Here is a 14,059-nt window from a genome sequence, read left to right on the forward strand (position 1 = left end):
GGAGACGCACGCTTTGGGCTTTCACCCCTTGACTCGTATTAGTATTTGGACTTAGTCTCTGGCTCGATCTCGGACCCGATTTCGGATCCGACTTCGAACTCAGTCTCGGACTTGATCTCGGACTCGATCTCGGACCCAATCTCGGACTCGCACCTTGGACTCGGTCTCAGACCTGATTTGGATCTCGGACTCTGTCTCGAACTTGGTCTCGAACTCGGTCTCCGATTCGGCCTCGGACTCGATCCCGGACTCTATCTCGAACTCGGTCTCAGAGTCGGTCTTGGACTCAATCTTCAACTCAGTCCCATCCGATGAACTCTTTGTCATTTCGGTCATGCTTTCGGGGATCCTTTAGCCTACGACATCTCGGGGAGTCGGTTCCTTACAATATGAAGTCTAAACACTAACAAGAAGAATGACATGGAAAATCAAGCTCTAAGGAAAATTCCTTATAACTTAACATAATAATGCCACTTCCACTAACACAAATGCTAGTGATGTCAATGCCTCAACTACACATCTTCTCTATCCAACATTCTACTCCAAGTGCTAATAGATCAACTGATGAGCTATAGCAAATGAATGCTACAACCCTTTTCCAACACCTTATGGGCAAACCCTCAAGGAAACAACATACCAACTCAAGCTTAACACAATGGACCACCATCAAGAATCTAGTCAAAGCTACTACAATAATACTATATGTAAGTAGACTAGCTTCACCATCAACTACTTTGGGGTTGATCATTGTTTAACCAAGCAACTTCATAAACACATTGTTCATCATCACATGGATATGATATAAAAATCACAATGTCTTGATCATCAATCAAGTAATATCATGAGCAACACCCATATCATTACTTCAAAGGTTTATGTGAGCATTAAGTGCCAACTCGATTCGACAAAATACAACATAAATGCCACACTCTACCAATAGAAACTTACAACACCTAACACCACTCACAACATGGACAAGCTCATATCACTCTTTTTTCGACTAAACTCAAAACTAATCTAACACCAAGTTACTCAATGAGCAATAACAAGGTTCCCCGGAAAAGAATTGAGCATTGCAACCCAACTGATCTTGATTTAGTCTTGGTGGCCCTACTCCGTGGCTAAGGATGGTGATGTCCAACTTAGTTGTTTAAGGTTAAAATGTTGGTACCCCTTACTATAGCTTTGTTTATGAGGAGGTTTTGTACCAATATGAGTCCATCTCATGGTCTTCACTTTAGTTTCGGCTGAGTGTTGATTATGCATAAATAGCCTCTTCAAGAGATGCTCAGAGCTATTGGTTAAATGTGTTGGTGAGCTTATTGCAGTTGAGTTGGATTCAAGTAGTCATTTAATTCGTGCTCATTCATGAATCTTTATCTTATACTTGAAATATTACTTTCATGTTGGACAAGTATATAACTTGATGACAAGAGTTGATGTTTAGGTCTTGTGAAGGTAAGTTGAAGAGTGATTGTTAATTGCATTGCAAACTAATGATTATTTGTAAACTTTATCAAGGATTGTTAACACTTGCTTCACTCGATGAAGATTTATCAATGATAAGTTTGCTTTACTGGATAGTGTTGCGAAGGATCATGTTGTTAAACTTACATAGGTTTTCCATGTTGGCATGTTGACTTTACCTCTATCGATATCATTTAGATATGTTTAGTCTGTAGTGTTGGATTTCATGGAGTTTTAGATGTGGTGATTTACTCCTTGAGGAAGTGTTATTTGTAACTGAGTTTTGATAAAGGATTGGTCTTGAATACTAAGTAAAGTATCTTCAACCTCAGTTAACTTAGTTGATAGGGAGTTTTGAGTGGTGATTCACTTGTGTTTTCTTCTAGTTTTGTTAAAGTGTTGATGGCATTGAAGTTGTCGTTGACATTGTTGAGATTTGAGTAAAATGAAACGTCTTTATGAAAGATTGATGTCGAGTTTCATTAGTTTAGATGAATATAGTATTAATGATTTGGCTATGGCTTTGTGTTATTAGTATTCATGCATTTGCTAGTTAGCAATTGTGTTGACGTTCAAATGAACTAAGTGGCAAGTTGAGCTAATTGTGTTTTATATTTAATTAGGGTTGAGGTTTGGCTTTTCCTTGAAAAGTGATTTAGTCGTGGATAATACTAACTTTACGAGAAGAAGAGTTAGTAATTGATATTAAAGTGATTGAATCCTTGTTAGATTTAGTTGGAATATATCAATCATTAATGATTTCTCTTAGGCTTGTTATGAAGTGAGTTACATCTTGTTATAGATGGATTCATGGAGGATCGTTTAGTGTTCACTTATTGAGCATAGCTTTATTGCGCTTGGCTTTTGGATTGATACAGATATACTCTTCATTAGCTTTGCATTATGAAGTTTAGCTTATGGATGTGTTGAGAAGGATATTATGGACTGTGCCATGATTTCTTTTTTAGCATTAAAGTTAGTTCATGCGAAACTTGTGATCATTATTAAGCAAGACTTGGCTATAGTCTTCTTCAAGCTTTTGGTTCCTTGAGTTTTCATGCTTATGGTCCATTTGTTAGAAGTTGTTGGGGAAGGCATTTTTAGCTCATTAGCTTCAATGTTGAAGTTAGTATTTGCATCTAGCAATCATTGATAATGATAACTATCATCTTAGGATAGTTGGTTGTTCTCATTAAAAAATATTTGTTTAGTTGTTATTAATGTAAAATAATATGCCATTCTTTGGGATGGTGGATTCTTTCTTTAATGATGATTATGCATCACTCTTTTAATAGGAGGATTGATGATCTTCTATGATAGTTAGTTATGCTATTTGATGGCTTGTGGCTTTTCCCAATACTACATGTACTTTGTGGTTTGCTCTGGATTGGTCTCTTGGGTTTGAGATATCAGTAGGATGTTATTGACACTTGCTTGCGCAACTTTGGTTCCTTAGTATTATTGACTAGAATCTATTCCGATTGACTAGTGTGATAGTTGGCATGAACAAGTGTTTGTTAGTCTTACCGCATTCATTTAGTTTTGTTAATTGTTCCTCAAGTTAGATCTGATAGATTTGGATGTTATTTCCTTCGGGTGATACATTCGCGAGCATTCTACTTGCTAGTCGATGATACTTTGTGTTCTTTGAATTATCTTTTGTAAGTTGTTTAACATACTATCTATAATCTTTGGTAGTTAAGTTTTATCATTGAGTTTAATCTTTGAGTTTAGGCCAGTATAGGCAGATTGGCTTCGGCACTTCATGTGCATGATGAAATCTCTAGTCATGGGGTAGCTACTGTCGACTGGTCATATCACCCACCTTTCTGTCGATGTTCCTTATTCCGTTAAAAGGGCATGACTGTGTAAACAACTCTAATTGCCTGTTTATAGTAGTCTATCTAAACCTCACCGACAGGTTTGGTTTGTTTGCTCAGAAGGGTTGGGGCCTCTAGCTTCTCTCTCTATGTCTCTACAGGCAGGAGCGTATCACACTTTTGTAAGTTGGGTGACAACCAAAGCAGCAAAAGTGGCTAACTCTATTGGTCATTTCCTTGTCGGCAACGGCCGGAAGGTGTCTGAGTGGGTAGTGCATCCGTTTTAGACAAAGAGGTTACCCTAACTTGTTTAAGTTGCTGCATTTTTCACATCGTGTGAATACCGTAAACTTTTTCTAGAGTTGTTTCCTTGGAGGTATTCTAGACTGGAGTATGCATTGATGAGGACGTCGATCTTCCCTAGGGGGGGAGAGTATCGCAAATGTGACTTCGGGTATTGAAAGTTACCTATCGACCAGTCCTTACGAACACTCTTTCCTTATTGCCACGATGGCAAGAGGTCGGTATTGCTGGTTCCCTTTATCAGCCCCTCTTGTTCAAGTGTTAGTTTATTAAGTTTAGCACCTATAGAACTAATTTGAGGCATAATTTAGCTCCTGCTTGCGTGTCTATCCTTGTTTTTCATTTGGCTTGGGTCTAAGCCCAAGTTCCACACCATGCTACCTGGTGGAGTACTCATGTCCTTGCGTTAGAACACAGGTATGCTGAAATAATGCTAGATTCCGTTTGGCTCTATTTTGTGTATTGGTCCTGGCATTGGGATGTTGAATACTCTAGAACTGTTCCAAGTTGATCCGTGCCTCTGTCCCTTCGCTCCTTGGGCTATACGCTTGGGAGTTGCTTTGTGGTCCGGTTCCTTTGCTCCTTAGCTTCATGCTTGGGAGTTTGGCACCGTTCCTTCGTACAATGGCCTAAGGCCTTGAAACTCAGGTTCCACACCACTGTCCTTTGGACACGTGGCATGTGTCACGTGGCATATGACACATAGCATATGGAGGGTTTAGGTTTTTCTTCGTAGTGTTATCCTATAGTAAATCACCATAGGATAAAGGGTCAAAACCACATGTGTTATATTGCACCACTTAATGAAGGAACAAATCTAAACTCTTGAGCTTCCAGCCAAATAATGAAAGAACCGAAGCATAGAGTGACTCTTGAATATTCAATTCAAGGAATGAAGGGATAGAAGTATGGAGTGAGTTGGAATAGTCCTAGAGTTTTGGGCATGGCTTTCACCCTTAGTCACTTGGAGTTAGTCTCTGGGATTAACTTGAATTTTTTTAAATATGGAATGGTTTTAAATTGCAAATTTAGATAGGGAATTAATAAGATAATTTCTACATTCCATAGATATGCCAAATTAACAAATCTAGACACTTTCCATAAATAGCAATTGAGATTAAATGGAACTAACATAAAGTGCATGGTAATAAGAGTGTTATAGCGGATACAGTAAACTATCATTTAGCAAATATTGAGGGACCAAGCTCAATATTATAAAAGTTCCCAACACTAGCAAGTGCAAGCCACTATATAAATTTCTCATATTGGGTTGAGTATGCCCAACAAGAAACATATAAGAGTTTCTACTTTGTTTATCTGGCATATATATGATGACCAATTTTTCAACTAACTTAACTGGAGACTGAAAGGGTTTAGCAATATTGATGTCGTGCCATCATGGTAGTAAAGAAAGAATATCCAAAAGAACTTGTCGATAGGTAATTTTACCTACAGTCACATTTACGACAAATTGCCAGTAGTGTTGGAAGTGGTTTTGAATCATGCTCTCTATGGACATTAAAGTTCCTACCATAAGTATATTTCTCTATAAATGTCGAAATTCATACTATTAGTATAATTCCTTACTACAAATCTTTGTTATTGAAGTCTATCCTTCCAAGTTTTTAAAAAGACATAGAGGAAGAGAAGGAAGATGGCATTCCATCTAATTTTAGTGACTTAAACTTTAGTTTAAGTGTTTATATTAATAATGTTACTTTCCCAGAGCTTTGGCCATTTTCTAGTTATATGTTTCTAGACCTTTTGTCATTCTTTGCAATTAAGAGGATTTAGTAGTCCGGCCACATTTGGCACCTAGATGCATCTGAAGATCCTTAAGACTAAGATCACTACTTATGCTATTTTAGAATTTTGAAGTCAACACTTTATAAATACGTATCTTAACAATCTAAATTGGAGAGGTGTATATTACAAGGTACCACCCAAAAAGGTACTTTATTATATCTGTAATAACAATGCCATAAATCATGGTGGCACAAATTAGGTGGATCTAATTATCGAACTAAAGGATATTAGTTTAACCAATGCAAAATTTAGGAGGTTTGAGCTAATTATAACTCAGCCAGACTACAACAAATGCACTTGAATAATAGATTCATAAGAAAAAAGAGGCTTATACACTATATAGCAACAATATCAAACATCTCCTTGTTATTTATGCTCTCTATACCAATGCAATTGCAAAACTTATGTTTCAACCACTACATTTATGAAAGAATTTTGATGTCTTTTTGTGCATTTAACTCAAGTGTCATGATGGCATATTGTAGAATAACAACACTACAATAAGTGAAGTTAAAGCTATTTTGGGTGTTTAACTAAATAGTATTAGTGGTGTCAAGCCACTAGTATTAATGCTTGAGTAGTTAATATATAAAGATCAACTCAATTTTCAATAGCAAAATGTTTAATTGATTTACCCTAAGTTGTTAAATAATTCCATAGGAGTAAGTGGAGTGGAATTTCTTCCCTTTGGAAAGGCATGTCATGGTCTTTAATGCCTTTACTATCACTATTATACACTAACACTCATAAATTGAAAAATGAAAGTAAGGTTTATATGTGTTAACACTTTTTACCAATCATATGGCTAAGTGTTATTACCTTTGGTGAAAATGATCTTGCTATAACTTTTTAATATGGTTTATCCTCACCATCACCTTAGTCTTCGCTTTAGTGATGTTTATATTTTTTTGTTTTAAAAAAGTTTCTTCTATTGGTGGAAAAATGTTCTTCCCTTTATTCACAAAGTCATCTTCGTTAATGATCTCATTTTGGTTTAATTCTTATGCAATTACCCTTGGGAGAAATGGGCTTATCACTAAAGAGTCATTATTTGTAGTAAAAAATGTTTGTAATATCTAAATTACAAGGACAATAACATATATTTATAAGAAGAAGATTTGATCAAGAAAATGGCCAATAGAGTAGAGATAGATGCAAATAGGCTATTAGTATCAACACTAACTAAATTTATATGAACACATATCATAGTTAATGTTAATGCCAATGCAACCAATTAAACACCACTATGGGCTTGGGGCATCTAGACTTGCTTGTTCTAGATGCTTAGGCTGCTACTTTTTAGAAAAGAGGGAGAGGAGAAAGAAATATATTATAAGTTTAGCATATGTTGCAATATATGCAATATTAGACAATACTTCACTTACTCAAACACAATTAGGAATTGTAGGTGATAGCATAGTACATGCTCAAGCCCAAGTCCAAGCAAGCAAGAGCCTATGCATATGCTAAAAGTTTAGTATGGGGTGTTAATGGTATCAAAGTTAAAGTCCCCATTGTTGATTTTGGCAAATTGAGTAGATGGTTGGTTGTCAAGGGTAATTATATATTACCCTTGAATATGAAATATCAAGTGGTTGATTGCATACTCACTATGCATTTTCTTCATAATGTCTATTATTATAAAGGTGGGTTCATGTTTCGAGCTTGCAAATTTATATAATTAAGGACGACCTAACCACCATCATAGCTATAATGCTTTTGCTTAGGCAACAATTTTATGATTATAAGAGTGTGTGTTACAAGCCTCTAAGTTGTTTGTGTGGTAATTGAGCTCTCAACTCATCCAGTTAAATCCTCATATAACTCAGCAAAAATAAACCATTAATGAAATTATATATAGTGTAATTATAAAATGAAATCACTTTATTTGAGGCATATGTGGACTCACATAGAAATCCTAATAATTATGGTTTGTGTTAAGTACAGCCAAAAACAATTTCGCCCATTAGATCATCCTTCTATTATTATAAATGTATATTTTTATTTTAGGTTACAAAGGCCTAGTTTTAAACATTGTTGAGAGCTCAATGTAACCAAGGAAAATAAAATATATTAGAATAAACATAACTATTATTGCTTTAAAGATTATCTTTGATAAAATTACACCTTCCACGTTAGAGAAAAATGGTTCATACATATCTTCAATAATTTTTCCATTAACAACCAACATGATAATCCTACATAAACACAATTTATGAGGAATTCTTTCAATTTGTTGCTTGAGCTCTTGTTTCATTAGTTAAACTAAATTTGTAGGAACATGAAATAACTTGAAGTAGTCACCATATTGATAGGGACAGACTTCATAAAGATTCTAAGTTGCAACCCATATCCTTCATGAGGTATTAAGCGAAGATACAATATATACTCTGCATGTGCTATAGATTAGATATGTTAAGAATTTTTAATTCTTTTGTAGACTCAAAAAAGTGTTTATAAAACCATATTATGCACTCAAAAAGCTCTCTCCACAAATACTAAATATGCAAAACTCTAACACTATGAGTACATTGCTATATGTAAATGTTCTACATATAAAATTCTTAGCTGTGGATCCCAATATTGGACCATGTCCCTCTCCACCTCATTATACTATATGGTATTATTGTTTGAGATGTGTATTGTTGCTTAATGAATAGCTTGTATGTATGTATTATGGGATTTTTTAAAGGTAGCCAACAAGCTACAATATAATGAGTCACATCACAAATAATGACATATATATATATATATATATAACCATAACTTATAAACGTGAATGAATGTGTTATTATATATGATTATAAGAAAGCAAAAATAGAAGAATACTTATAGTTTATATAGCAAGTGATTCATAATTAATTTAGTATTCCTAATGTGGGTGGGAGGTGTGGGAGTTATGGAGAACATAGCACAAATTTAAGAAGAAGGTAAAAAATAAAAGGGAGGGGCACTGCCAAGTCACTTTTGGAACAATATATTGTTTAATGGGAATTCTCATGTACTAGCCTAGCCTCAGCCACTTTATCTTCCCCCCATGCAATGTTTTCTTGTATTCTTTATCACATAGGCTTTGACTCAAGATAATTGATTCAAGCTTAATTCATCTTTTTAGTGGCAGAGAGCAGATAGAGGACAATTTCCCTTGGTTGTGCCTAGCAATTTAATTGCATATACCAAGTGTGTATACCAAGAGAAATTGTTCTTGTTCTTGGTTGAGAAAAATTTGCTACTTTAGGCTAGTTCCCTGGAACAAATTTACTTAATCTATAATACTATACAATTGAAACCCCTAGCTGCTTACAATCCTCTTCAATGAAGAAGAAGTTTATCAATCTTTCTCTTAAGCTCTGAGTAACATATGATTGCTACACTGGGCTGGAGGAAATTGGTGGGATGCATTAGTTTGACCTTGCCGTCCTAGCTCAGCTGGCAGAGCACGTGGCTTTTAATCACATGGTCGTGGGTTCGAACCCCACGGACGGTAACATCCTTTGTTTTTAGGGTTTTTCTTTTAGGTCTCCTTTCATGGACGACATTCTCGTCCTCGACAACGGCGGGGGTTTTGTCAAGGCGGGTATCGTCGGCACGCATGACGATCCAATCGTCGTCCCCAACTGCCTAGCTCGCCCACGCGGCTCCAAGAAATGGATAATCGCCGATCAGCTGGAGAAATGCGACGAGATTCAAGGTATTTCTCTCCGCCGTCCCTTCGATCGCGGCTATCTCGTCCACTGCGATGCCGAGAAGGAGGTCTGGGACCGTGTCTTCAAGGCGCTCGTTAAGGTTCGCCCGCCGGAGACGGCATTGTTCCTCGTCGAGCCCCCTTTCACTCTGGGTTCCATCCGCAAGAACACCGACGAGCTCGTGTTTGAGGAGTTTGGATTCCAGAGCCTCTTCGTCTCTCACGCCGCGCCGCTGGTCCACTTATACGAAGCAAATCGGAGGCCCAAGAGCAGGCTGGCTCTCGGGAATTGCAGCTTGGTGGTGGATTGCGGATTCTCCTTCACGCACGCCGTGCCAATCGTGCAAGGATTTCCAGTCTACCATGGCATCAAGAGGATCAATCTCGGCGGCAAAGCTCTCACGAATTATCTCAAGGAGCTCGTTTCCTACAGGGCCTGGAATGTCATGGACGAGACTTATATCATGGAGGATGTGAAGCATTCACTGTGCTTTTGCTCCAAGAATGTTCTTGGCGACCTCGACGTGGCAAGGTGGTGTTCTCGATTTAAAGCTTTTCGTCTTGTTTTGACACAGTGGTGGATTCAGGAAGAAGGGACGGGAGAACTATATCCGCTGCCAGTACGTTCTTCCGGATGGTGTCAAGAACAAACGTGGATTTGTCAAGGATCCCGCTGCCGCTGCCGCTTATTTTTCCAAGCAAGGTGGAGAGAAACAGGGAGAAGAGAAAGAAGAGGCCCAAGCTCCGATGGATGTTGATGCCGCTGTGGACGAGGCTGCGGAAGCTTCAGATCCAAATCGACGAAATGCTATTCCCGTTGGTGATGATCAGGTAACTTGGAACTTCCTTTCTTTTGTTCTTTGACTATCTCTGGATGAATTGGACAGGAACTTACACTGACCAACGAGCGATTCATGGTGCCCGAGATGTTGTTCCAGCCCGCAGATCTTGGTATGGCCGTGAACTTTTCAGTTTTTTAGTGAAAAGCTGACACATCAGTGCTGCTTAATTGAAGGCATGGAAGAAGCTGGGCTTTCCGAATGCATCGTCCGAGCTATCAACTCTTGCCACCCGGATCTTCATCCTTTGCTCTACTCCAAGTACATTTCTTTACGCTTTGAAGTGCTGTTTAACCGAGTTTTTTACAGCATCATACTGACTGGAGGATGCGTCCAGTTCCCATTTTTCAAGGAGAAACTGTAAGGATCTCAAAGTTTCTTCTTTGAGACATTCACAAACTTCCCTGTTCTTCCATTTTGTGACACAGGGAAAGCGAGCTCAGACCTCTGGTACCTGATGAATACAACCTCAATATCCAACTCACAGACAGGTTAGCTTCAAATGAAAAAAAGGACTAAGGGGGATTTACTCTGCCTCTGTTTTTACTTGCTTGTGTAGTCCGATCAAAGCTCCATGGTATGGAGGAGCCCTGCTAGCTTCTAGTCCTGAGTTTCAAGGCTGCTCGGTGACAAAGAAACAGTACGAAGAGGAGGGCTCTCACAGGTGTCGGTGGAGATTCTTGCAGTGAGTGGATCGCTCCAACTCCGTGAAAAGCTCTACGGTGTTTTCAAGGCTGCCGAATCGGTAGGACAAGGAAAGAAATATCATCTCAGAGGTAAGAAATTTTTGCAGTGAAAATCCAACGTAAAGTTAGTCTCTAACCAAGCACGATTCGTAGAAGATCGGGCGGGCATGCCAGCCTTCGGCTACTGTGAGCACCATTATTACATCGTCCGTGATGTCTAGCTCCTCGGAAACCTCTGAAAGAAAATCACAAGGTTAGAAACAAAAGGAATTTTTCTAAAGTTTTGTGAGGGGCGCATGCCTTTGTACTGGGCCTGGAGAAGCTTTGCAGTGGTCGTCGTCTCGCACCACACATGAAGAACACACTGGGAGAAGCTGTGCCTGTCCGTCACTCCATGCCTCGCCACAACCTGTGAGGGATGAGAGATTTAGCAAAGTTCCAAGAGTAGAAAAATTTCGCTTTTACCAGTCCAAAGAGTTTCTTGTAGAGCAGCCTGTAAGCCATCTGCGGGGAGAAGTCTTCCGGATTCGGGTAAGACATCGCCCTGGTGACCGAAACTCCGACTCTCTGGCCATACAGGTTGCAAATGTAATCCACCTTCTTCCAGTTCATGGCGCAGTACTCCACCTCCATCTCCGTCACCACGTCCGTGGCTTTGAACTTCCTCACGAAATACTCCACCGAGAGGGACTGCATGCACGAGGAGTCCATCGCCAGAAACGACTATAAAACAGAAAATATGATAACATATATTCTTGTACTTACCTCAGAGATGGTAGACGTTCCCCCGGCATTGCTTTCAGTGGCCACGCGCATGGCATCTCGTCCCAGCCCGAATTTCACGAAGGACGAGAACGCCTCAAACCTTCCAACGAAAACTTGCCTGCGCTTGGCATCTCCCACGGCAGTAGTAGCAGTAGCAGCAGCAGCAGCAGCAGCAGTAGCAGCAGCAGCAGCAGCAACTTGTGCTACTTCTGTTACTTCCGGCGATGTCTCGAACAAATCCGCCGCGGAAGATGCCTCGTCGAAGCTTGGAGGAGTAGAGGGTCTCCTGTGCTCCGCAAGAGCTAGCGTGAGCAGCAGATTCTCCTTCAGCGGCGAGATGACGACGAAGTCCTTGTTGAGCATGAGATAGACAGGGGGCAAGTAGCCGGATGGTGGTGGTGGTGGCGCGGAGAGGGCCCCCTTCCCAGCATCTCGGCTCGCAAAACCATTCGGCTCCTCCGGCGATGATGGATTGGAAGAGTTGTCAAAGGCAGCTTGGCGACACCTCTTTTGTTGCTGCTGCTGGTGCGAGGAAGGCATGAGAATGGGAGGCAGCCGCATCCATCCTTTGCCACTGCTACCACCACTCTCAATTCCAAGTCTCCTCCCTGCTAGCGAGAATCCATCTCCTCCATTTCTTTCATCTTCTCCTCCCAGCTGTTGGCTTTGCTGAGTGGGACCTTTGGTGCCTAGAATATCCTCGCGCTCATCCGCGATGCGAGTAGCCAGGGAATTACGCTCTAAAACGCCGCTAAACCTCTCTTGTTGCCGCGGAGCGAGCGATGGCCACTGCGAGTCACCGAGACTAAACCTGGACGTGGATCTCCCGAAATTTCCCTGCCAGGGGCACGATTCTGCCGCCCAGGAGCACGATTTCTCCCGGAATTCGCAAGCCCCGGGGAGCGACGGCCACGCCGTGTAATCCTCGCGCTCCAGGGGATTCCTCTGCCCGATGGCCGGAAATCCATGGATTTCGAGGCCGTTTCGAGCGTTGTCTCCATGGCCGCGGCCTACCTCGTCATCCTGGAGCTCGCTGAACAAGCCGGCGGCATCCAAGAACGGAGGAATTCGAGTTCCGGGTTGTGGAAACCCGTCCCTGGACATTTACCGTGGATTTGTTGTTGGTGTTCTTGGTGTTCTTCATCGTGCTGTTCTTCGCTGCCTCGAGCGCGCCCTAGCGAAATCTTGCCCTCCTAGAACATGGCGCCTTCTCTTTCCCCACTACTACTCTGAAAGCCTATTTTTCCTACCTTGGAGTTTTCCCTCCGGTGGAAGGAAGCAGCCCTCCACCGTTGGATGGCGAAAGGGCGCCGGTGAACCGACGGCATCGCGCGGGAGAATCTAACGGCGCTGGTGAAGTAGGATTTTGCCCCGTTAAACGTGGATACTCGAATATTCTATATTCGCATTTATTGTTAGGGTTCTTCCGATGAGGGGGAGATTTTAGCGCATCGGTGTAGCGCAAAACTCCAGCGATCGGCTGCGGGCTGTAGAGCGATGTCCTACTGTTCTCTGTGGTTCGATGGCGCATCCAGAGGCAACGGCACGGGATCGACCGTGGCGGGCTATGGATTCGTGCTGCAAGATCCTCGCGGCGCGCCTCTCGTCCAGGCGTCCGAGTTCCTGGGGCATGATTTCACCAACAATCAGGCCGAGTACAAGGCGCTCATCGCTGGGCTGCGCAAGGCGAGGGCCATAAACATCAAGAACATCTACATCCGGGGCGATTCCGAGCTCGTCATCTATCAGGTATTCCGGTTCTATCTTTTGGTCCTCACTAGTATCTAGTGATCGCGCTTCTAGTGCTTGATCAGTGATCTAGAAGTTCTAGTGCTTGAGCAGTGATTTAGAAGTTCTAGTAGTTGAGCAGTGATCTCGAAGTTCTAGTGAGCCAATCCATGCATGGTATTCTTTTCCTTTGCTTTTTTGGGAGGAGAGAAAAATTGATCACACTGTCAGTCCCCCACACTTTGGAAAGAGGTAAAGGTACTGGAAGCATTGATCACACACGCTTCCCATCCCTTCACTTGTCGGTTCTAATTTTTCGTTTTCTATAGCCATTCCATCTCGCTCACTACTCCGATCACCATCGATCTATCGAAAGTGAGCTAGAAGATCACGATCACAGCTCTGACGTTTATAAGTTTTCCAGGTTCGAGGAATTTACAGAGCCAGGAACCCGACGCTGCGCCGCTACTTGTCCGAGGTGATGGATCTACTCGACTGCTTCGACATCTATGCCACCGATCACGTCCGCCGCGAACAAAACCAGCTCGCCGACGCGCTCGCGATCGACGGCCTCCGCAAGATCTACGACGATTACTGCTATGGCTACCGGGCGATCCTCCAGTGCTGCTACTACGATACCGGGGCATGGAAGTACCTCCTCAACCAGCGAGTCCGGGGCTACTGGAGGATGAAGTACATGCTCTTGGTGATCCAGGATGAGTTTCCGGATGTTTATGACGTGATCGAGGGCTGGTGCTATGGTCTCGGCATCCACGACCAGCACGATGACATTGCCCACATCTTGGCGCTCTACTAGCTAGAATATCCTTGGTTTGAAAACAAGCGGGAATTTATGTTGTTCCGTATTGTTTAGGGTTATTGTCCCGTTTTACTCGAATATTCGTTTTTTGCATTTCTTAGGGTTTTTCATTGAGGGGAAGATTTCCACAAACTCCAGCG

At 41.4% G+C, this 14,059-nt stretch overlaps 3 protein-coding genes and 1 non-coding gene across 7 annotated transcripts; 3 read left to right on the plus strand and 1 right to left on the minus strand.

Annotated features, from left to right (window-relative positions):
- The first annotated feature begins 8,810 nt into the window (after positions 1–8,810).
- TRNAK-UUU lies at positions 8,811–8,883 on the plus strand. The gene has a single exon. It is a non-coding gene; the product is annotated as a tRNA-Lys (tRNA).
- A 28-nt stretch (positions 8,884–8,911) lies between these two features.
- Positions 8,912–10,886, plus strand: LOC9643821 (actin-related protein 6). 3 transcript variants are annotated; one of them, XM_024688874.1, is made up of 8 exons: positions 8,912–9,613; positions 9,669–9,912; positions 9,969–10,032; positions 10,097–10,181; positions 10,230–10,280; positions 10,349–10,411; positions 10,480–10,696; positions 10,760–10,886. In XM_024688874.1, exons 1-7 carry the CDS (start codon positions 8,925–8,927, stop codon positions 10,607–10,609), a joined length of 1,326 nt encoding a protein of 441 aa, XP_024544642.1. In that variant the 5' UTR covers positions 8,912–8,924; the 3' UTR covers positions 10,610–10,696; positions 10,760–10,886. The 3 variants fall into 3 exon arrangements, with proteins under 3 accessions (XP_024544642.1, XP_024544640.1, XP_024544641.1); XM_024688872.1 differs by having other exon boundaries at positions 10,097–10,280; XM_024688873.1 differs by having other exon boundaries at positions 10,097–10,280; positions 10,763–10,886.
- LOC9643822 lies at positions 10,670–12,576 on the minus strand. Of its 2 annotated transcripts, none has more exons than XM_024688871.1 (4): positions 11,372–12,576; positions 11,072–11,296; positions 10,907–11,015; positions 10,670–10,841 (listed from the first exon to the last, which is right to left on the minus strand). In XM_024688871.1, exons 1-4 carry the CDS (start codon positions 12,473–12,475, stop codon positions 10,732–10,734), a joined length of 1,548 nt encoding a protein of 515 aa, XP_024544639.1. In that variant the 5' UTR covers positions 12,476–12,576; the 3' UTR covers positions 10,670–10,731. The 2 variants fall into 2 exon arrangements, with proteins under 2 accessions (XP_024544639.1, XP_024544637.1); XM_024688869.1 differs by having other exon boundaries at positions 11,072–11,329.
- A 263-nt stretch (positions 12,577–12,839) lies between these two features.
- Positions 12,840–14,012, plus strand: LOC112351282 (uncharacterized protein Mb2253c-like). Its single transcript, XM_024688847.1, has 2 exons — positions 12,840–13,120; positions 13,524–14,012. The coding sequence occupies exons 1-2, from the start codon at positions 12,869–12,871 to the stop codon at positions 13,914–13,916; spliced, it is 645 nt and encodes a 214-aa protein (XP_024544615.1). The 5' UTR covers positions 12,840–12,868; the 3' UTR covers positions 13,917–14,012.
- The last annotated feature ends 47 nt before the right edge of the window (positions 14,013–14,059 follow it).

This window comes from Selaginella moellendorffii, unplaced genomic scaffold (assembly GCF_000143415.4).
Source record: "Selaginella moellendorffii unplaced genomic scaffold, v1.0 SELMOscaffold_59, whole genome shotgun sequence".
In the NCBI taxonomy this organism is placed as follows: Eukaryota; Viridiplantae; Streptophyta; class Lycopodiopsida; order Selaginellales; family Selaginellaceae; genus Selaginella; species Selaginella moellendorffii.

Coding starts and splice junctions, on each gene's coding strand:
- LOC9643822 (XM_024688869.1), bottom strand. CDS start 12,475: ATGTCCAGGGACGGGTTTCCACAACCCGGAACTCGAATTCCTCCGTTC. Junction 11,016..11,071: donor ACAAGAAACTCTTTGGACTG/GTAAAAGCGAAA, acceptor CATCCCTCACAG/GTTGTGGCGAGGCATGGAGT. Junction 10,842..10,906: donor TCTCCAGGCCCAGTACAAAG/GCATGCGCCCCT, acceptor ATTTTCTTTCAG/AGGTTTCCGAGGAGCTAGAC.
- LOC9643821 (XM_024688872.1), top strand. CDS start 8,925: ATGGACGACATTCTCGTCCTCGACAACGGCGGGGGTTTTGTCAAGGCG. Junction 10,033..10,096: donor GTTCCAGCCCGCAGATCTTG/GTATGGCCGTGA, acceptor GCTTAATTGAAG/GCATGGAAGAAGCTGGGCTT. Junction 10,412..10,479: donor AATATCCAACTCACAGACAG/GTTAGCTTCAAA, acceptor TTGCTTGTGTAG/TCCGATCAAAGCTCCATGGT.
- LOC112351282 (XM_024688847.1), top strand. CDS start 12,869: ATGTCCTACTGTTCTCTGTGGTTCGATGGCGCATCCAGAGGCAACGGC. Junction 13,121..13,523: donor CCGAGCTCGTCATCTATCAG/GTATTCCGGTTC, acceptor TAAGTTTTCCAG/GTTCGAGGAATTTACAGAGC.